The sequence below is a fragment of the Crocodylus siamensis genome, chromosome 2 (assembly GCF_052110815.1).
Source record: "Crocodylus siamensis isolate JL-2025a chromosome 2, ASM5211081v1, whole genome shotgun sequence".
NCBI classification, from domain to species: Eukaryota; Metazoa; Chordata; order Crocodylia; family Crocodylidae; genus Crocodylus; species Crocodylus siamensis.
Genome location: NC_143396.1, coordinates 176,592,048 through 176,614,192, shown reverse-complemented (window position 1 = coordinate 176,614,192; position 22,145 = coordinate 176,592,048). Strand labels below are relative to the sequence as shown.

General features: G+C 46.3%; 1 protein-coding gene across 5 annotated transcripts in view; it reads left to right on the top strand.

Moving 5' to 3' along the window:
• SLC25A22 (solute carrier family 25 member 22) overlaps window positions 1–22,145 on the top strand; it is a 91,441-nt gene that overhangs the window by 43,778 nt on the left and 25,518 nt on the right. For all 5 annotated transcript variants that reach the window (XM_090032413.1, XM_090032410.1, XM_090032411.1 and 2 more), the window contains 4 exons: window positions 2,926–3,060; window positions 7,372–7,497; window positions 12,297–12,352; window positions 18,174–18,264. In XM_090032413.1, the coding sequence (XP_089888539.1) occupies window positions 3,041–3,060; window positions 7,372–7,497; window positions 12,297–12,352; window positions 18,174–18,264 (293 nt within the window). In that variant the 5' untranslated portion in view covers window positions 2,926–3,040. The remainder of the gene's footprint in view (window positions 1–2,925; window positions 3,061–7,371; window positions 7,498–12,296; window positions 12,353–18,173; window positions 18,265–22,145) is intronic.

Below are 22,145 nucleotides of genomic sequence, written 5' to 3'. Positions count from 1 at the left end.
TTCCGCTTTCTCCCATGTCCCACCCACTTTTCTAAATCCTGGACCCACCCATGAGCCCAGCGTAGCCCACGTACATGGCTATGCAGATGATATACTGTGTCCTTCCTCAGTTTCTGTGACTCTGTATTGGATCTGTCTGCCCAAGCGACATGTACATCTCACCTCATTCCTTTTGTACAACTAGAGGAATGAGGCAGGTGAGGTGCCTTAGCAGAGCAGTGTGTAGGATCCTGCACAGTGCTGCTTTGTACTGTAGCTCTCTGCAGTTGTATGTGCCCCTCGTTTATTGTGAACACTGTTTGTCACCCTGCTGTACCCTGAAATAAAAAGCTGTTAGCCTTCTGCATCACCTTATGGAACATCCAACTTTTCAGTGTGGGTTGAAGAATCCAGTTGGAGGGCCTGGGATTAATATTATCTCATTGCCAAGCCAGAAGGCAAGTGGCTTTTTTCCTCTAAATATTTTTGCATTGCCACTCACCAAGCAACTGAAGTGAGGCAGCTGAGAGGCACTGAGTTACCAGATGGCAACCAGGTACCATCTGCTCTCATGGAGCAATAGAATGAGGTGAGAAATGAAGAATATGGGAGGGGGGTGGGATTTTTGTTGTTGTTTTTTGGTTTAATCCTCTTGGGAGTGCTGGGGTAAAGCACAATGCTAGCTCTGCAACTTCCCATGCAACACCAGGTGCACTAATATTTTGTTCAAAAGGAGTCCCTGAAGCCACTGTGAATAATGCGATGGGGATCGGGGTACCTCACTGGTGTGTGTGCATGCTGCTGTCTCCTGTGCTACCCCTGTTCTGCAAGTAAAAAGAAACTGGCATTCCTCAGGGTCTGTATCTAGTACTTACTTTTACCTGGTGTTATGGGAATTTGAATGGAGCTTGTTGCTTTGACTGCTCATGCAAGTGCTCTGCTGTCCCAGCTGGAGTATTGTTGGATCTTTCTTATTTGGTTTCCAGCCTTAAGTCCCATCTTAGGTTATGTACTTACTTGTGGATTTTCTTAACCAGCTTCATCTGACCTGCTCGCAACAAATACAGTTGTGGTGGATGTGCATTAACTCTTTCCTCAACCTGGTTTCCCTTCTTTTTTCATTTATCCCCACCATTTTGTGTTTGTGCCTTGTTGTGTTTATGTCCATGCATTTTAGAAAAATTTCTCTCCCATAAGGCCTCAGCAGGGGTAGAGTCCTCTGAGGACCTACGTTTTTGGCAATGCACTCTGGGATGCCCTGCTGCACAGTGGAGCTGGGAGGGGAGAGGCACAACTAACCTGGTTATGTAGATCTGGTCAGTGAAGCTTTCTTGTTTAGCAAAATAATAGTATTAGGACCTGAGGGCATCTGGGTCAGCCACTGGTCCAGAAGACACCACAGTTGGTGCACCATGGCTGTTGAGTGGCTGGCCCATGCTGACTGGGGTCTCAGATTGCATGCAAAATTAGCCATGGCTCTAGTTCATGACTCATGAACAAGCAACTGGATCCAAACATGTCGGAAGTGACCACTAGCTTTTGGGTGCCAGGCTTGAAAAGCTCTCTGCCTGCTTAGTAAAGGGGCTAAGTTGGGAAGGACAAGACTTTTATGCTTGGGAGGGAATGACTGAACCGCCAATGGGCTTAGAATGTAGAAAAAGGCAAATGTATGACACAAGGATGTGTTGTGTGAGGCATTTCTAGCAGAGCCAGGGAGACGTGCATGCCAAGGCATGAGATACTTTTGAGACCTCTGGGATACTGTATACCAGGAATATCAAACTCCTTTGGCTCTGTGTGCCAGATGAGGGGTGCCAGGCTGGTCTGTGGGCTAAATCTGATGCATGAACTGGCCCTATATGCAGGATGTGGTGTGTAGGTCCAGCCTGAGACCCAGAGATACCACTATAGGCAGAATAATAGGGTTTAGCAGACTGGATCTTTGACACCCTTACTGCATGCCATCTGGCCATCCAATTCAAGGGAGACCAATTCAAGCTGGAATAGGTGCAGAAGAAGGGCTGCAAAGCTGTCCATTTCCCAGTTCATCCTGACTTATGGGAGGAGGTTAAAGGAGCTTGACTTCAGCTTTCATTTTGCTGAGATGTGATTTGCCCTTCCTAAATGCATTTGAGGGTGGGAAGCGTGAACCGAGAGGAGAGAGAAGAGCTATCTAAGCTTAAGAACATAATGGGTGCTAGAATGGATGGGGCTAAAATTCGCCATGGATAAATGTAGGCTGGAAACTTGAATACATCTGATTGGTTTCAAGGTGGAGTTGGGTCAGTTTGTGAAAGGGGTCCTACAACACGGTCACCTGCAGTAGCAGGGGGCTGCAGCTGATGAGCCAGGAGGTCTCTTCCAGGCCTGGGTAACCAAAGGGTATGAAAATGCAGCTGCCAAATATATTGCTGTGCCATTAAGCTGTGCAGGGTGCTGGCTTAGTCTCACTGCCCTCCATTCCTCCTGCGTTGCTACAGCTTGGTGCCCTTGGCAGCCCTCTCAAAGCCATATGGCAGGTGGGCAGATGTGATGATTCTTTAGTCTTGTGCCTTTTTTTTTCTTCTGCATGTGGCAGAAAGGGAATCACTTGGGAAACTTGTGCCTTCAAAATAAGAATGAGAAGGGAGAGTGACTCGCCTTCCTTCATCTCTGAGTAAGCAGGTCCTGCCTGTAGTTTGTGAGCGGTCCCTGTGACTGAATCACTGACCTGCAGCAAACCAGCTTTATGGGCACAAAACATGATCCCACACCCTAGTGTGAGATGGGTGCTCTATAATAGGCCAGGCTCACTTTAATCAGGGATGGGGTAGGCCCTGGCATACACTGGACCCATCCTTGCTATGGTTCAGGCTTTGGGTATCGAATTTCCTTGTACTCAGTCTCATCTCCTATAATGTCCTTTTCATTTTTTTTAAATTATTTTTTATTTGTCTCTCTTCTCAGGAAAATCAAAGCCAACCTTTGTTAGGATTGAGGCGGTGACTGAAAAAGAAAGCAGTGAAGGCACGTTCATTCAGAAGGAACAAGTCGATTTTTAACAGGATCAAGTCTGAATTAAATGGCTGATAAACAGATCAGGTAAAAAAGTTCTGCTCCTGTGTGCCCCCTCCCAGTCTGGAGTGACTGGATGGGAGGATATGCTGTGTGGTATATAGCAATGTAGATGAGATGGTGACTTATACCCTTAAACACTCTAAATCCTTCTCTGTTCCCTTCTCACCTGCTCTGTCCAGCCTCTCCTTGTCTCCCGTCTAGTGTCCCTCTGCTGTTGTTTCTATCTTTTACCCTGCACTTCCCATCTCCTTGCTTCTGCACCTTTTAGAGGTGCATTAAGGTGCCCTCCTGTTTGTCCACGTATCAAAGTCCTTGGAGGAGCTCTTCCAGTATATAGCTATCTTGCACCCTCTCACTAAGGCGGGCCTTGTGTAATTTTGGGGACGTTGGTATCCCAGCACTGCCATTCCCGTCTAGAATGACCAGCACAATTGGAGTGCACAGCTGGTATCTGACAAACCTTGCACCTGGTGGCCTCATGGCTGAATTTTTGTCTTGGAAAGTGCTTCCGACTCCTGTGGCTTACACTACAAACCTTTCCAGGAACCTGGCTGCAGGGGTTTAGCAGAGCCCTGTCTGTGAGTTTAATTTCTGCTAGCTCAGCCAGGGTTCATGATTTGCTTACTGTTCAGGATTGAACCAGAATAGAGGCATCTCCTGTCTGGTTCCAAGCTGTGCTATGGTTCCAATGTCAAACCCCTTTATTAATGCACGACTGCTGACCTCAGGGAGCAGTGAGGTCAGAGGATGAATGTTATCTTGTGACAAAGGGTTTGGGGATTTGGCTGTGTTTGATGCTGGTGAGAAACTGGCTGCCCTTACTTGTCATGGTTGGGCTTTTTTCCAAGGAAAAACCATGGCTTCTAAACTGAGCATACAGCAACTAGAAGACACACTAAAACAGTGGCATCAAATGTATGGCCTGTGTGCTGGATTCTGCCCGCTGGGCTATCAGAAGTTGAGGGAGTTGGTAATGGGGCAATATCCATGGGCCCTAATGGATTTTAACCATCAGTAGCAGGAGGCCAAGTAAGGTCTGTGCAGTTACAGAGTTACAGTCCTTGCTTGCCCAACAGCCCCTGGACGTGTTGTAAGTGCTGCTGGCCCCACAGATCAAGCCTGATGGGAGCCCTTCAGTTCAGATCCAGCCCAGGGTAAATTTGACACCCCTGTTCTAGTACAATTGTGCCCTGAAAAACATTTGTCATGAGTGTCAGGAGCTCGGTGTGTGTTCTGTGAATTGGATGCCCAGATTCACCCTTGAAAGGCCTGATAGCTGTATATGCCTGATGACCATAGCAGAGTGAAAGACTAATGTTGGGCACCTGTGTACCATAAACCCATCTGTAGCTGAACAGCTAGAGGGTGCAGGCAGGGCAGGAGGCTGAGATTTGAGGCAGAGGGATAATGCATTGCTATCCAGGATGCCTTTTTAGCCTACTGGCTGGGTATAGAGCAAGGAAAGAATTCCTGGAGACCTAACAGGCAAGCCTGGGCATCAGAAGAGCAGAGCCTGTTCCTACCTGTGCTGTGCACTTGCTGCACATACTTTGGCAAAGTATTTTTCTTTGTTTGTATTGCTATAGCACAATGGAGGCCTGTAAATGGTAGGTAGTGTACACACACCTGGTAAGAGACAATGCCTGTCTAGAAGAGTTTACAGTCTAAATAGTCTAAATAGATCAGATGAAGGATGAGAGAAAGGGATTGTTATCCCATGTAGCAATAGAGATGTAAGTTAAAGAGGCTAAGTAAATTGCCCAGTACCACCCAAGAAAATTGGTGGCAGGGCTGTCTTAATTTCAAGCTCATCTTTGCTTTGAAGCTGCATTTGGGCTCTGTGCATCAGTTTTCCCATTTGCAAGTTGGATTGATGGTATCATTTCTGGGGGGCATTTCAACAGAGTCTTCCAGAAATATTTGCCCATGCAAATTTGTAAACTTGTTCTCCCCCTCACTGTTGCTTCTGAAGGGATCTGATCTGTTGAAATCCATGTGCACTGGGCATATTGAACAAGTATTTCCCACAGTCTAACAACAGGCAAGGGGAGAAGCTTTCTGCAGGCTTCTTGCAGATTGTATACTGCCTCAGGCTCCCTGCCAACCCAGCAGATTGTATACTCCCTCCCTCCCAGCCATCCCAGACCTTTACCATTTGTTCCCTTTTTATCTTTTGCACAATAGCACTGGTGCCTGGGCCACAGTGTTGTGTATTAAGGAGGAAGTGCCTTTCGCTTTCTGTTTCCTGGAGGCCTACTCCCTGCCCTATATCCCTGAGCCTTCATAACCTGAACCGAGGCACAGACCTTCTTACTATGCCAGTAACTCGATCACTTCTGCCATATCCATTATAGATAGTACTCTGGAAGGCTTCTCAGTGCAGGAGGTGTTAATAGAGCCTCTGCCAAGCTGCTCTGGCAGTCAGCCTGTCTGCTAACCTTGCATCACACTAGCAACTTACCCTGCCAGCACCTTAAGTTGGAACAGTGCTTCTGTCCATGTCTCTGAGCCCTGGTGCCTTTTGTGAAACATGTATTATCCTGGAGAAAGAAGAGACCTCTTGGGCAATTCACTCCATGGGCTCATAGTATTTCTCAGTCCATTTAACTGTGATCAGGAGCACACTCAGGCAGCATTTGAATATCTAGCATATCCCATGTCCCAGGGTTCATGTCCTGCAGTTTTTCTGGAGGAAACAGACTGGAACAATCTTGTGGGCTCCCTTCATCTCTAGCTACAGTGGAGGGTGACACTTGCCACATATGTGCTGCCTGCTTCTGTTTCTGATTTCTTGGAATGTGAAATCTCATCCCTTAACATCTGCAAGCATGCAGCTTAACATCTGTCCAAGAGGCTTCACTGACTCCTGTTGTAGTGGTTTACCGGGCTTTTAGTGCCTCATACACATGCTCTTCCATGCCCCACTTCCTGAACACAGTTGCAGGAACAGTACTTGAGATGTCTTTACTAGTTCTGAAAGCATATAATGCTTGCCTGTCAGGTAAGCCCTTTGCAATGGGTTTTTCACACATGCTGTTAACAGATGACATGTCATGAATCACTAGTTAGAAGCGTGTCTACTGCCTTCTTTCTGGCACTAAAGTACTCCTTCCTCTTCCTGATGGTTAAGGAGAGACCAGATCCTTAAATGGGGTCAGAACATGCTGTTCCTTTAGTCTGGTGTTGGTCCTTGAGGGACTATAGACAACCTTGGACTCTGGACTAGAAACTTTTCAGTCCCTGAGTGCTTATTGGTGGTGTGGTGGGGGAAAGGACAAACTTTAAGTGGGATACTGGACTAAAGCAAATGGAGTGTTCCACTCTGAACCTACATGCTGATTTGGTGGTGTCTGTCTGTGGAGTTGGGGCATGTTCTTGCTTCATGTTGAAAGCTGAAAGTTCCCATCAGTGTGTGAACAAACCCCAAACTGCTGAAGGCCTGAGTTTGCCACTCAGCAGTGCCACCTGCTGATTAGTCAGGAGCTCCAAGGACAGAGCCATGGTGGGAGCTCCCCAGCCTGGGCCGTCTTAGTTGAGGAAGCCGTGGTGGTCCCTGCAGAGCCGAGGGGAGGAGGAAGGGGCTGAGACATGGAGGGAATGGCTTTGGAGTTGCAAGGTCATTCAGGCTTCTCTTCACCTGCTGGTGGCAACTAAATTTCATGATAAAACTAGGTTTCCCCATTTTCTCAAAGAAGGGGGTACACCTGCCTGACAACTGTTGGACTTATTATATCTTTTACTTGCCCATAACAGAGACTGAGGCCTCAGTGTGTTCACTATGGTACATGTATAGTGAGAGGCAGTCTAAATAGACAAGAGGGACAAAAAAAAGCAAGTGCGAGTGATCCGTCTGCATTTTACCCATGACAAAGTAAGGTACGCAGATTAAGTGACTTGCCCAGGGTCCCACTGGGAGTCTGGCACAGACCAGGAAACTGAACGCATGTCTCCAAAGTCCCAGCCTAATGCCTTGCTGACAAGGCCAGTGATGAAATAAGTAGTAATGACAGGTACCTCAATCAAAAGTGTAGAGGGTTTTTTTCTTTGGGGTTTGAAGGGTTGATAAGACTATGGAACTGTGGCTGAAGGGTCTGGGGTTCACTGTTTTTTGTTTTTAGTCCATTGCTCGACCTGTGATTCTGTCTTAGTTTTCCCATCTGTAGAAGTGGGATAAATGGTATACCTGGCAGAAGCTCTTGAGTGCCTGGCATGGAAATTCCTGCCTCAGGGCAGGGCGTTTGTGTTCTCAGGGTCCAGCTTTCTGTTCCAGGTTCTCATCCCCTCTTTGACTTAAATTCCCATTGCAGAGACCTGTCTCTTGCTTATTCCTTGCAGTTTACCTGCCAAGCTGATCAATGGAGGGATAGCTGGGCTCATCGGGGTCACCTGTGTGTTTCCCATTGATTTGGCAAAAACGCGCCTACAGAACCAGCAGAATGGCCAGCGGATGTACACCAGCATGTAAGTACTGCCTGGTCAAAGCCCACAATGGTGGGTCAAAACAGGACCCCTTCTCACCTCCACTCCCTTAAGGCAATACCACCATTTATAGGAGTTAAATGCTTTCAGAGAGAGAGGCTCCAAAGGAGCTGCAGCAGGAGTCCTGACTGCAACCCAGCAGGCCAGGGTGTTACTGCTTGGGTCTTGCACTGGATTAATGTTTGCATGCTCATGAGTGGTGTATTGTCTTGCACCAGTGCAGAAGAGAAGGATGGCTCCATAATGAAGGCACAGGACTGAGACTCCTCCTGATTCAGTTCTGTGCTGTGCTATAGGCTCCAGTGTACTAATGTCACTTGATAGTCTCTCTCTTGGGTTTCCATCTGTAAAATATTGGGTAGGCAATGCAGCTTTTCTGGCTAGCTTCTGAGCCTTCTCCTAGATAACCCTTGCTGTAATGTGAGTCCATACAGCACAGTTAAACTATGATCTTGGTTGGGACCTGTCCAGTGCTTAGGTAATAGTAACTGTTAATAAAAGTGCAACCTATCTTGTAGACTTCAATTCCAGACCAGGAAAAGTGCAGATCTTAACGTTCTGCCATTAGCACAACTATGCTTCCTACCATCTAATGCTGTGGGTATTGCTTTGCAACTAATGACTTCAAAACCTTTGCCCAAAAAGTGTTGCAACTGTGCAGTACTGTCCCTGGATAATATCTGTGTGGCTCCCAGAAGGGTAGCAGGTATTTAAATTCCAGGGGGGGAGGTTATTTAATTTTTGTGTTTTCCCCCAAGATGTCACTGGCCACACCAATGCTGCTATTTTAACGGAAAGCAGGCTTGCATGCTGTAAGGGTAAGATGCGTCCTCTCGTGTTCAGTTGATCATATAGAGAAGGATAGCAAAATGACCTGTACCTTGGTGAAAATGCCATTTGTAGGGCCTGATTCAAAGACGGTGGAAATTTTTCCATTGTCTTCAGGGGAGTGTGGATCACACCCGAGTTAACAAGGGGCACTGACAGACATGCAGTACAGCTCCTCACTCTAACTCAGGTCACTTTACAGAAAGGGGGGAGGGCAGGGGGACAGATCATGCTCCACTTCAGAGCTGATCCAGCGAAGGAGCTGCTTGCCTGCAGCCCCTCTACTCTAGCACCCCTCCACCTCTGCTCCCCTCTGCTCCCCCCCCCCCTCCCCCCGCCAACTGTGGTGCTGTCTGCAGGGAGGGAGGGGGAGCACAATGCTGTCTGGGGTTTGCCTAGCCTGAAGTAGAGGGAGAGGGGGCTGGGGGGCTCCAATCCACCTGTCCCAGGTCCAGCTCAGGCTGGGCAAACCCCAGCCCTCAGTGCATTCCCCCTCCTTTCCTGCAGACAGCCCTTGGGATGGGGCTGAAATGCATCAGCCCAGCCCTGATCCCACACAAGGACTAACAGAAGTTTCTTAAGGCACTCTGCTTTGGAGCACCTTCATTTGATCCCTCATTACCTGAGGGTTAATTTGTCTTGCGATTAGCCACTTTTAAAGCTGTCTGCAGCTGTGCATTTATGTTGGGGCATGGCTGCAGAGCATGTTCAGGGGGCCAGTCGTGCAACAAAAGTCACTTGTGCCAGTACCTAAGATATTTAGAAGATATAATTACCCTTAAATTACAGAAAGGCAGATAGAAAAGAGAAAAAGGTAATGCTTTATTGACATCTTCTACGCTTGTCCATATGAGAAGGTGAGTATCATTAAGAGGATATGACTTGAGGAAACAGAGGGCTTGGGAAACCATGCTCTGCCTACTCCTTGCTGCAGGCTGCTGGGAAGCAGTTGAAAGAGGCCTCTCTGAAGACACAATAGTTGCCCAGGGGAGGCTGATGGTTGACATTTACAATTGCACTTGAAACATTGCATCAACCAGCCCAGGAGAAATTGTAAGCAGTGAGCACAAAGGATCTGAACCTGGGGACTAAACTGTGAAGCTCAGGTTTCTTCCACCTGTTTCTTTTCCTCTCTTTCTGTGAGCAGTTTTCTGCCCTTGCAGCCATACTTAAAGGAGGTTCTGAGCTCCTTGTGTTACAGGTAGTATCAGCTTGGGCTGGAGGCAGACTGTCTTGCCCAGCCACTCCTGGATATCTTTTGCTTTTGGATATCAAGTGATGTCATTGGCTTGATCCAAGGACCCAACCATCACCCTAGGGCTATGGACAGGTGTATTTTTAAATGGCTTCAAAAGGAGAAAGGTGTTGCCTATGCGGAGTGGGGATCAGCTGTGGTGCTGTCATGTCCACCTGATCCGGCAACCACATAACATAGTTTTCCAGTCCCTGGCCTGATCCAATGGATTGCTGTTTTCCTGGGTGCTCACAGAGCTCTGTGGCTTGTCTGGTTTGCCTATCTAGGCACATTGCAGGCAGTGGCTTTGTGTTTTACCCTGTGTCTTGTTTTGTGCCTTGTAAATGGAATCCATTTGTGCACAACAGTCTGGGAAGGCTGGTCCCTGCCACAGTTTTTCTCCCTGACCTGCCTGCTGGTGTATGCCAAGCAGCAGAACTGCATATAGCACCTCTGGATGGTCCTGTGGCATGTAAGATGCTATGTATGACCTTGTGCATCCTGACCCTTCAGCACACACAACAGGCTGGTTCTAAGAAGAGACAGATTCTGGCCCCACTACAGCCCCACACCAGGATAGTATGGAAGCGTGGCCAGTTGCGTGACCGGTCACATAAGGAATGAGGAGGAGCTGCTGGTTAGTTTATTTCTGCAGTCTCTTTTCAGACAGCACCTCTGGCTCTTAGCAAATGAGTAGGTAACATTTACATTTTAAAATAAGGCTTTGCAACACTGTTGGCATCTGACTGAGATTTGAACAGCCAGGGGAGCATCAAGGTCAAAGGAAGGCTTTTTCAAGATTGAACTGGAAAGCCCCTGAACATGAGGATCAGAAAGGGAGAGGTCTGTCTTGTGCTAAGTTATCCCACTAAGAGATGACACCTGTCAGCCCTCTGTCCAGTGCAAACAGGCCAGGACAAGAACACTTTAAAGACATTAAAAGGTTGCTACCACTGGCAAGTCTTCTGGGTGTAGACTGCAGGACAGAACCCTAACCTTTTAAGTGACCAATACTTTTGGGTACTTTAACATGTTACAAAAAGTGATTTGCTCAAAGTGTTGAGCACCCATGCTCTGAACTGAGCCCTGAACTTTCAGTTGGAAACTAGTACACGGACTCCTACCAAATTCATTTGACTAGCCTTAAAGCTCTGGCTACCTTGTTGCCTGTTGCCTTATCTTCTCTTTGAACCACAAGAGCCAGTGCTTGAGTGAGGACTTTGAAGTGGACTGGTTAGTTGATGTATTTTTAAAAGCAGAAGCCCCTTGCCTTCAGTGGCTCCTGAAAGCTGAAGAGATCTGTGTTTTTGATGCTACTGTACACTAGGGCCTATTGTTCCTCATTATTTTAATTAGCTATGGCTCCTTTTTCCTCACTTCATTGGGAGAGACAGTAGGCTGTGGTCTGTCATGCAAGTGCCTTCGTGTCAGGAGAATCTGTCCTTGTTCTTGTTTGGTTCGTCAACACCCCCGCCAAGAGGAAGAGCTTAAGATCTCCTTAAATCAGTAGCTCCCATCCTGAAATGATCATTGTCATTTATCTAAATATCTCTGAAACCTCTTGCACCTTATCAAACTTTTAAATGAGAAGGGGTGCTCAATGCAATCCATGGACTAGCAGTAGACCCCATAGTATAGTCTTGCAGAATACCATTTGGGACCCACTGCCTACAGTTACTGGGCTTCTCTGAGTCTTATGGTTGGTTTAATAAGCTACATGTCCTTTAGTACTACTGGTACTTAACAGTGCTCTTTCCCAATGAACTGCACATGTGTATACACATGTAGACGTGCATACACACATACAGCACACTTTGTCTCCCCTTCCCTTCTCTATCCTTCCCCCTCCCATTGCTGATGCAAGCACCAGTCCCTTTTGTTAAGCCAAGGAACAGCCCTTAGTCAACATGCATCCTACTTGCACAATCTAATTTAATTCAACCCTGGCAGTAAAATGTGCATTGGCTTCCTGTGCTCCCTTCTCTGGACTGGGAATATAGCTACTTTCTAGACATATGTGAATACATGTGCATGGGCATGTGCATGTATGAATGTTTTGTACATGCTCCATGCGCTCCTTGAGGCTGGTTTGATGGCATAAGATTACACTAAGGGGTGGCACTTTTCAGTTCCCTGATATCTACTTGGTGCCTATTCAAGCAAGCTGCCAGACACCCATTGACTTCAGTATTTCAGTTGAGGCTGTTGATGTATGTGTGAGGACCTGAGGCCAAGCCCATTGAAGACCACAGCAGTCTCTCGCTGTTTTAAGTGAGGCTTAGACTGGGCCATATATAACTTTGCATTTGTTAAACTATTCCAAAAGTACAGGACAATGAAGTCTTTTTAAAGTGATAGAACACAGTTAGCACTGTGCAAACCATTGAGGTTTAAAAGTGAGCTCTATTTCCTTTCCTCAAGCAGCAGTGATCATTAGAGCATCTTGTGTGTTGTATTTTAGGCTTCTGTCTCCCTCTGTTTTAGAAAGCTGAGTTCCTGTGCACAAGGTGAGTCACTGCTTCAAAGTCACTGTGAACCAGGTACTGTAGAGCTATGGAAGCCCTAACAATGACCCAGATTCAGTGGCTCATGCTGTTCCCTTCCCTGCTCTGAGTTTTGCTAACAACCTAAAAATGAAAATCATGTTTTTGTGTTTGCTCTTCTCTCAGCACCACCACCTTTTGAGCTCTTGGAGATTACCTATATCTCTTTGTTGCAGGTCTGACTGTCTCATTAAGACAATCCGGTCAGAAGGTTACTTCGGCATGTATAGAGGTAAGAGTTGGAGCATGGCTTCTGACGGTCTCCTAGCTTGGCTTCCAGACCCCCAGTCTTCTGTCCACTCCTCCCTCCCACCATCTTTTCCTCTGTCCCGTTTATGTCTTGGACCTAGGATTTCTGGTGGCAACCAATTCCACAGGCTACTCGTCCTTACAGTAACTTAGTGGACACGGGCTACCATCTTACTTTTTGATAGCAATAAAGGCACCCCATTACCTTCCTGAAATCTACAGGTAATTAGGGATATGTGTATGCATGTGAGAGGACCAAATGTTCATCTTCCAGTGGTGGAAAATCTGCAATAATGTCTCTGCCTTTAATAGGGATTGACTGGTTTAACTTAGACTTGGAATCCAATTCACTGGTGGCTGTGTATATAATTGCAAGTGTGTGCAAATCTTTGTCTCTGAGGTGTTTATATAGCATTGACTGTGGTATTTGTTCACTGATACAGATAAAAAAGGAGCACTTTAATTGCTTGATTAAATGAATCCTTGCTCCAGGTTTAAGGGGGAATATAGATATCATTGAGCCTGGCTGCTTGTAGGGGTGCTGTATCTTGCCAGGGCTTTGTTAGGTTACCAAGGAAATATGGATACTATGGCTTGATGTAATGAGGATAATAGATTGGCTGCTGAAAACAGCCAGTCTTAGGTCCAAGTCCTGATGGGAGGAACAGGAGGCGGGGCTGATTCTTGCCATGGACTGGCTGGTTGCATTGGTTGTTTTTCAGAGCAGTCCCTAGACAGGGAAGCAAATAACCTGGAAGAACCCTGGCAGATCTGATCCTAAAGAAACATTCTGACGTCGGTGATGCTCACTTCTCCATAGGCTGGGTTTTTGTGGTGGTTTTGTCCTTGGAGAAATTGCAACAAATGAGCAATTTCAGATCTTACCAGAGGCAGAAGCACTGAAGCTGCATTTCCTAGAAAAATTAAGGAAAAAAAAAAAGGGGGGCCCTTGCAGAAAGCCATCATAAACAATAGTACCACAAAAAAATGAACTGGCCTAGATTTAAACCCCAGGTCAAGTGCAGATTTAGCTGCTTTTGGCACTGGTTGGTAGAAAGCTCACTGGGTGGAAGTGAGGAGGTAGCAGTGTTACAAAGTGGCTGCGGTCTTGTACTCTGCTGGGGGCTCTGGGGCTGAGGATGTGGCTGGTTCAGTGGGGGGAGTCAGCTTGGCCTCCAGTTGGGGGTGAATTCAACTTCAGGCTGCTCTCCACTCCCTGCAGAAGCTTCCAACAGGGGTAAGCTGTGCCAGGCAAATCCACCCACCCACACGCTGCCACGTGCCTCCAGATGCACACTGCCATCTGACTGAGACAACCCACCCCGTGGATCCAGCCCAGGAGGAGCCAGTCCACAATTATCCAGCTCATTGCATCCGATTCTGCTTTAAAAGAAGTTTGCTGCTGTTCTGGAAAACATGAGAGAAGAACAGGAGTTTGGGGCAAAGCAGTCCTTCTAACAGGCAGCTTTGTTTCCAGACCTAAAGAATCCTTCAACCCAGCCAAGTCCATGCACAGAGGAGAAATGCCACAATACCAGTGTGTGGGTTGCACTGTGGTTGCTGTATCTTCCTGAATGACCTTGGACAAGTCACTTGTCCAACTGCCTCTGTTTACCTGCTGCGGGTAGGGGATAAGAGGGCATCAGACTGTACTTCAGTAAGGAGGAGTTTCCATGTCACCTTGTGGTACTTTGCAAGACAATGGGATGTGGTGACTCACCCAAGTAACTGTCTGACCTGTTACAAGGCAATCCTGCTACCTCTGGCCTTTTCCAGAGCCTGTTGATCTTGGTTTCTCTAACTGTCCCAATTGTAATAAAGTAGTACACAAGTTCTACTTTTGTCTGTCTGTAGGGTGGGGGCGTCGGTGCTAGTATTCACTAGAACAGGCATCCAGATGAGCTCTTCAGTGCTGAGGAACAAACATGGTGAATGAGCACATCCCACCCTGCTCTCTGGATGTAGAGCAGGATGCTGTCCTTTTGCCAAACTGTCTTTATAGCAAAGCATTACAATAGTGCTCCAGCAAACTGGGCAGCCTCCTGTGGCCTCTGCTAATAATACCCTCCACGCTCTCCCTTGGCTCACACAATACCTGCTAAAGCTATTCTTGGCAGCTTGGGCCAGCCAGAGTGTTTCAGGTCTTAATCTCTCCCATTAATAATTTTGGCAGTTATTTTTCTATTTATTCTGTTTTCTTCTTTCCCAGGTCACCTTGAGAGAGGTGTGTGTGGGTGGTAAGCAGCATCCCTCTCTGTTTCTTTGCTACCCCCACCTCCACACTTCTAGTTGCCCAGCACATATTGGTTCTTTCTTGCCACATTGGTTTGAATTGGATTTTTTTTCCCACCCCCTTGCCAGAAAGTCAGCAGGTGCCCCACTCTTTCAGTTAGCCAAAACCTCAAAACTCACTGTAATTAAACAAAACATCTGAATCCAAGGCAATGGCACTTCTGCCTAATATTCGTGCTCAAATACATGCTAGGACTGGACTAGGTTCACTGATCTCTTGCAAAATCCTTCCCCCTACCTGCTTTTTGGTTCTAAAATCCAGGTGCACAGAATCCCCAAAGTCACCCTGGGTGTAAACATTATGGTCATATGAAGGTTTGGCCCACTGAGATGCCTACCTAGCCAGTGATACATAATGTGAATTCTAGCTACAAGAACTTAGGTAGTGAAAAATCCCATTGTTTTCATAGTCCTCCTGTTTTCCATGTCTTTTCTGATTTTTTACTTTTTAGTGGCACTGTCTCATTTTTCTTTCCCAGTGCTAAAAACTACCAGTCTACTTATAACCTGATAGGACTACTTCAACAGGGTTGGGGATCTTTTTGTGCTCTTTTAGACCACATGGGCCACACCAGTGATCAAAAAGAAAACACCTTGGTCCATGTACCAGTTTGCAAGGTGCTACTAGGATATGGGGTTTCCAAGATAAAATATACCTTTTACAACAAAGCCTCTGAGGTTTGTAAGTAAAATTCCCATATAGAAGATTCATCAGGACTACAAAAAGGATAAGGCCATTGCTTTTGTTTCAAAGCCTGGAAATTTGAGACTCTTAATAACAGTTCCACCTCTTGAAACTTTTGTCATGGTATTTAATTTATCCTGCCTTCCAGTTCTCTGCTGTCGCTTAACATCCATGTAGCGTTGTCTGCTCTCTGTGGAGGCCTTCTAAATGTGAACTTGGTGTAGAGAAGAACAAGCCTTAAGCCACCTGTGATAGGGGATGCATGAAACTATTTTTTGGGTGTATAGAGCATGGGAGAGTTTTGCCAAATTTGAGAATGCATTATCAACTGCCAAACTGTTTTCATAATATACTCCGTTCCTCCTCCTTTGGGGACTTAGATCTGTTATGGGTCATTGAGGACAAGGATTATCCATACTTTGTTAAGCAGCTTTGCTGAAAATAGCAAAGATTTAAGACAGAACCCACCCAGGTTCTTTTTTAAAATTGTATATAGTTGAATTTTTTTCTCCATCCTTTCTGTCCAGTTGCAGTTGAGGCAACATTAATCCCAAACTTCTTCATTAGTTTGAGAGCTTCTGTATTTCATATGAAAACTCATCCCACTAAGTCTCTTGTCATTAGATTTCTGCCTCCCTTTCTCCTGGAAGCATGTGCACAAATATAAAGCTGCGAGATTATTTTTTTTCCCCCTTGTGTGTGGAAAGGTGTATTTGGGTTGGAGTGCTGTAGCTCTGATGGTCCAGGAAATGTCCAAGGGGCAGGAATTTTTTTGTGATATTGTTTGATTGGACTAGCTGTATAATTGGGACTGTTACTGGACAAAGCTTTTGGGCAACAAATGCCCTTCCTCGGGTCATTTGTTGTCCAAAAGCTTGTTCAGTAGTGCTCCCAACTACACAGTTGGTCCAATAAAAGAAATCATAAAAAAATCATTTCTTCTCTGGAAGGTCCATTGTATTTTCTGGCCCTTGGCAGCTTCATCAATAATTTGAGCTTATACCGGGACTCTCTAATAGGCACTTAATTTTGGTGCACATGGCTGATTTAGATTTGTGTTGGGGGTGGGGGGGTTTAATTTTAATAATTATGAGTATTAATGGTATAAGTTTATAATTTTGGCTTGAGAATCAAAGCTGCCCCAGTACAGGATGGGAATGGGCAAGGCCACCCACCTCCAAGCTAAAATGTGCTAAGGGGCTGAAATCACAAACCAAATATTGCAAACATTTGCTCAGAGCAGGAAACTGCACCACTCCGTTTGTTTTGCCCCACCCACACCCAGGTTGACTTAAAACCTGCTAGGATGCCCTTGTGTTTGACTAATACTCGTCTTCATAGCTGTCAGTCTGAAAACAGAGCTGTACAGGCTGTTCATTGTGGTAACAACAATGTAGGAATTTGCCATTTGTTGCAGGCGACAATAGAATACTTAAATGTAGCGGGAGTGTGAAGTGCTGTTGACATACCAGAGCAGAGGGATTCAGCCCTCTGCTGTGGGCTGGGACTAGGCCTGGCCTCTGGTGCTCTTATGTGATTTATTACAGACCGGGTGCTTGCCATGTGTGTACCTTTTAGATCCAGGCCATTGTGAGGCTGTTGTAAGGGTGACACCCAATGGTGAAATGAGAAATGAAGTTTTCTGTCCTAAGGGTTCGATTCAGAGCCTGGTAGAGGCACTCCTGTTGACTTCAGTAGGTTTTCAATCGGTCCCCAAGCCTTCCATAGCCCATGACCTCCCTAGACAACTTGACTAAAAACAAGTTAAGCACAGGCAGTCCTCGACTTACAACGTTTCGAGTTACAACATTCCACACTTACAACGTTTATAAATTGACACCCTGGTTCAACTTTATGACATCAGTTTTGACTTTACAACACTTGATCTGATGCCAAGCCACGCCAGTGAACAAGTTTGCTGCGTCGCCCATCTCCCTGGAGAACATCTGTCCAGACTTCCTTGGACACTTTCTTTAAGAAAGCAGACAAGACTCCAGAAAAACCTGGAGCCAAGACTCCTGAGAAGACTCCAGCCAAGAACCCTTCAAAAAGTCCAGCAAAGTCACCTCAAATAAGTTCTTCCAAATCAATATGATTGCTATTTACAATAGAAATACATTAATGTAGCTATGTTACTTGTCTATAATTGATTGAGTACAAAATTCTGGGGTATTTTTTGGTGAAAATAAGGTATCAGGCCTTGGTTCAGGAACCAATCCCCATTTATGATATTGTTTCTTATGAGAAAATTGGTTCCAAGTTGCAACATTTTGACTTAAGACGTGGTTTTCAGGAACCAATTGTGCCGTAAGTCTGAGGACTGCCTGTATGCCAGTGTTCTTCTGGGGAGATCTTGATTTCTCCAAGCTTGGAAGAAGCTGTCTGCAGGATGGGGCTATAACTAATGGAACGTGTCCTGCCTTGAACCTTGATCCAAAGTCTTCTGAAATCATTGAGAATGTTTGTTTCAGTTTTCTTGGATCCGGCTGTGGGAGTGTGCACAGACACATACAAGGTGGGTTCTGCTAATGTAGCAGGAATTTCAAGAGCTTGTTGAAAAAGGAGCCAAGAGACTTCTGGTGAGATCTTCACATGCCCAAGGGATTTGGACAAGACCCATTGACTTTCAGTGTTTTTTGTGTTTGAGTACTTTGGGAAAACATTCCCACCCCCACCCTTCCCCCGCCACCTCCCCTTTTTGTTCCTGCTTAGATTTAAAGTTGCAAACCCCACTAGTGCAGAAGTCACTGCACTCCATAATCCATCCAGTGATCAAGTCCTTTTTTTCGGCTGCTCCAGTGCACCTTTCCTCTTGTTCCTTCCCCAGGGGCTGCGGTGAACCTGACTCTAGTGACGCCAGAAAAGGCCATCAAGCTAGCGGCCAATGACTTCTTCCGACACCATCTCTCCAAAGATGGGTGAGTGTGCAGCTTTTACTGCTGGAGCAATGCTTGTGCTGAGAGACGTGAATGTTTTGGGATGGGATGGGGAGGAAAGCAGCCTGCTATGCATAACTGGGTGAGATGCTGTCATATGATCTGATGTCCTGACTGCAGTTCACCTTTAAGTTGGCCCAACCAGTAATTTGCATTCAAGCCAAAGGCCCCATTCATGGAACTGAAAATGAAAAGCACCTCCCCGGAGGGTTTTTTTTTTCCCCAAGCTTCCAGAAATAGGTCTAAAGCCCAGCCAAAGTGAATGTAGCTAGAATTCTGCAGAAAGGATCTTCAGAGATGCACTTCATTGGCTACTGGTCAAACAACTGCTGGGAAGTTCCTTGTTCTCAACCCCCAATTGGACACTCTTCTACTCCCTCCCAGTTTTGTGCTGACTATGCTTTGAGGAGCTGAAGCCAGGATGTTTCCAGGTCCCAAGTCTAGCAGCAACACCTAGTTTTGCAACTCTTTGGAAATGTTTGGCAGCTGTGGCATGGTGGTATTTGGGGGCAGGAATGAGTGTGGATATATCAGTAACTGGCACTTTCTGCTTCCTCTCAGAGGTGACCAGTATTGAAAGTCCGTAAGTCAACAAAAGGGACGTTATTGAAGTGTTCTTTTTTGGCCATGTGACTTCAATGCCAGCGAAATGGCTGCATTGGTAGCCCTGAATGTGAAGCCCTGTTTATAGGACACCTGCTTGTCCTATAAACCTATTGCTTATTTTGCCAAGGTGTTTCCTCTCCAACTCACAGCATTGTTCAGTTTCCACAGACTGTTTAAGCCTCGGCCCCTCTGTGGTGACTGTCAGTAAGGGGGCTAGATGTTTGGATATGTGTTTGGCAAAAGCCAGTAGATGTCTGGTGCATAACATGTAGCTCTTGGCCATTAACGACCTCAGTTGGATTTGCACAAGGGAGCTAAAGCTGAAAAGTTGCATATCCTTTAACCAGTTGCTTGACCTATTGGTGCTTCATGGTACTTGGGGCCAGAGCCTCAGCTAACATAAGTGGGGGGACCTCATGGGATTTTATAGGAACTAGGCTAGCTTAGACCAGTGGAGGACATGTTCTTCAGTCCTTGTTTGTTCCAAGTTACTTACGCTTCATCCTGGAGTGTTGGTTCTGTTGTAGTCCACCAACTTGATGTTGACATCTGGTTATTGCTGAAGAACGGAAGCTCAAAATTAGTAAAGGCTTAACAGTTTGTGGAGGGAGGGAAGATGTTAAAGGGAGGAGAGAACATCTGGGCTGTCCTGTCGTCTTGTATTTTGTAGGACTTTTTCAACCAGTTGCACAGGGGAGGTACTTGTCCAGCCAGTCTTGGCAAGGCAGATTCTGGGGGTATCTGGGCTGGGGGCAGAAGGCCAGCATAGCTTCCACATGGAATTGGGTGCAGCAGTGCAATAAGTCTTGGCCCATTGGTTTGGGGAGAGGCCTTTCTATTCCCTTGGCTCCTCTGCTAGGAAGGAAGTGAGCAGTAGTGATGTGTTTGATTTCAATGGAGTGTATGGGTGGGCTTGGCTGTGGTCAAAACTAGTAGGTGTCTCTGTCTTCTGTTGCTCCTGAATGGCTGCTCCGGCAGGGGCTGCCCACTGCTATCTTGGGAAGCTGCAGCTCTGCAGTTGGAGTTCTGTATCTCAGCACAAACTGTCTCAGCCAGCTCTGGGTATGTTGGTTGGAATCTGGTCTGGGTGATGAGACTGAATCTTCTGTGGTCTTGGACACTAATTGCTTTGCATGTGCACACTGCTGGGCCCTCAGGAGTAATTGGGCAACTTTTGGGATATACAAAGAGCCTGGAGTGATCTGGCAGGCTTTGCTGGTGAGAATAGCTAGGGGACAGCCTTCATTTAGAACTTGCTGTTTCTGGGAGTGGGGCAAGAATTGTGCAGCTGTGCCGGTAAGGGCAATGCACAAAGCAAGATCTATGTTCCCTTGGGCCATCATGGCTATAACACTAGCAAACAGCCATTGAAATGGTATAGCCCCAATGGAGACATAGGATATGCCAACAGAAGGGGCTTCACTGCTGGAATAGCATCACGACTTCTCTTCTGTTGGCAGAACCACATCTACACCAGGAGTTTTGCCACCACCGCTACATTGGCTTGGCCATGTTGTTTCTTCATGCTCCTTTCTGACTTAGCTTTTCCCACAAAACTTTATAGGCCAGATGTGGTCTCAAACTACTGCAGAGCCATTGTCTCAAATCCCTTTCCCTCAATTCTTTTGACTGTCATGAGATAGAGAGACTGTCCTATTAAAGGGGTTGCCTCTGTAGCTTTCTTCATGTGCAGCTGCCTTTGGCACAATTTGGGTCTTTTCCAAGCTGATGCACATGTGGCAAGCAAAAATGTGAGACTAGCAGGCCATTTCATTGTAAGGCACTCCCATTGATAAGCAGAGCATCTTTTTTCTGCTATTCCATTCTCATCCAACATGCACTAGAATTGTCTCCTCCAACGCTTGCTGTCCTTGATTTTCTCCATCAAGGCTGATCTATCCATTTGGTTTCTGGAGGGGAGAAATTCACCTCCCCTTCCCCACATTTCTCTGGTAAACTATGGCAAGGCAGGCAAGGCTAGAGACCAATCTCCTCTACTGAATCAGAAAACGAGGTACTGCAGTCTTCCCTCCACCCTCTCATATATGCAGCTGAGTATGTGTCACTGACTCTTCAGTCCCCAACACTTTGTGCAAACTCCCAGATAGCAGAAAACCTAGATTCCAGCAAACGACCATGGGCAAGCAGGGGTTCAAACTGCTTGGCCTGGGAATGTGCTTCCATTCCTGCCTGCAGTTATGATGGCAAGGATATGGATATAGATGATGGTAAAGTTCACTCGAACTGTTCAGGTTTGCTCTAATCCGGGGACAGCTCTGGGGGCTGCTTGTGCATGATTCAGTCACAGAGGCCTCTGCATTAGCAGGGCAAGTCGCCCTGGAATGACTAACGTTAGTTGGGGTGTATTTTAGGAGTGCCATGTATCTGTGAATGCGTATCCATTCTGGCGGATATGCCGCCTCTGCGATGTGATTGTAGCCCTCTTTGGAGCCTCCACGTTTACAGAGTCTGCAGTCAGAAAGCTGTCCTGTGACTCTTTGAATGGGAAAACTGACCTGCCAGGGGTTGCCTCACTGGAAATCTGCTCAAATTTTGAATGGACCAGGGTTGCTTGTCTAATTTAACATGTGCACACATGCAAATATGAGGGGGTGTATGAGAGCGTGTACATGAGGTGCATCGTGATGGACATAAGGTGACCCAAAATAAACCGGCCGTGAGTTGCACAACAATCCGCTCCACACATGGGTATTTTTATTTAACTATTTTCCCCCCCAGACAGTCCTGCATTACAGTGAACCTGCCTGAAATGGCAAGTGAAGTTTTGGTGGCTTCAAAGACACAGACTGTCCCAAAAGGTGGGACTGAGAGAATACTTGGAGCTTGACGGTGGGGCTTTAAAATGGAGCTCTTATAACTTGGGATTGGCTATTGCTAATGGCTCATGTATTGTTGGAATCTTGTTTTACTTTGTATGTTGTTTTGAGTAAGGAAAAAAAAAAAGTTTCCTTTGCCCCCAACTTGCCTTAAGCACCATGTCAAGCCCTGGGCAATTCAGTCTTCCTGTCACAAGCTTATAAATTGTTTTGGCAAAGAAAACCAACTGGGATGATGCTGTGACGTCCTCTGCATTTCAGCTGCCCCTATCTCTTCTATGCGTCTTGGGAGCCCCGGAGGGAATGCTGAGTCTGTCTGGATTGTGTCTAATCCCCTGTCATTAGACTCAGCATCTTCTAGTGTCTCTGCTAGGTTGTTCTCCAGAGTATCAAGGACTATAAGCAGAAGATCACATAGGA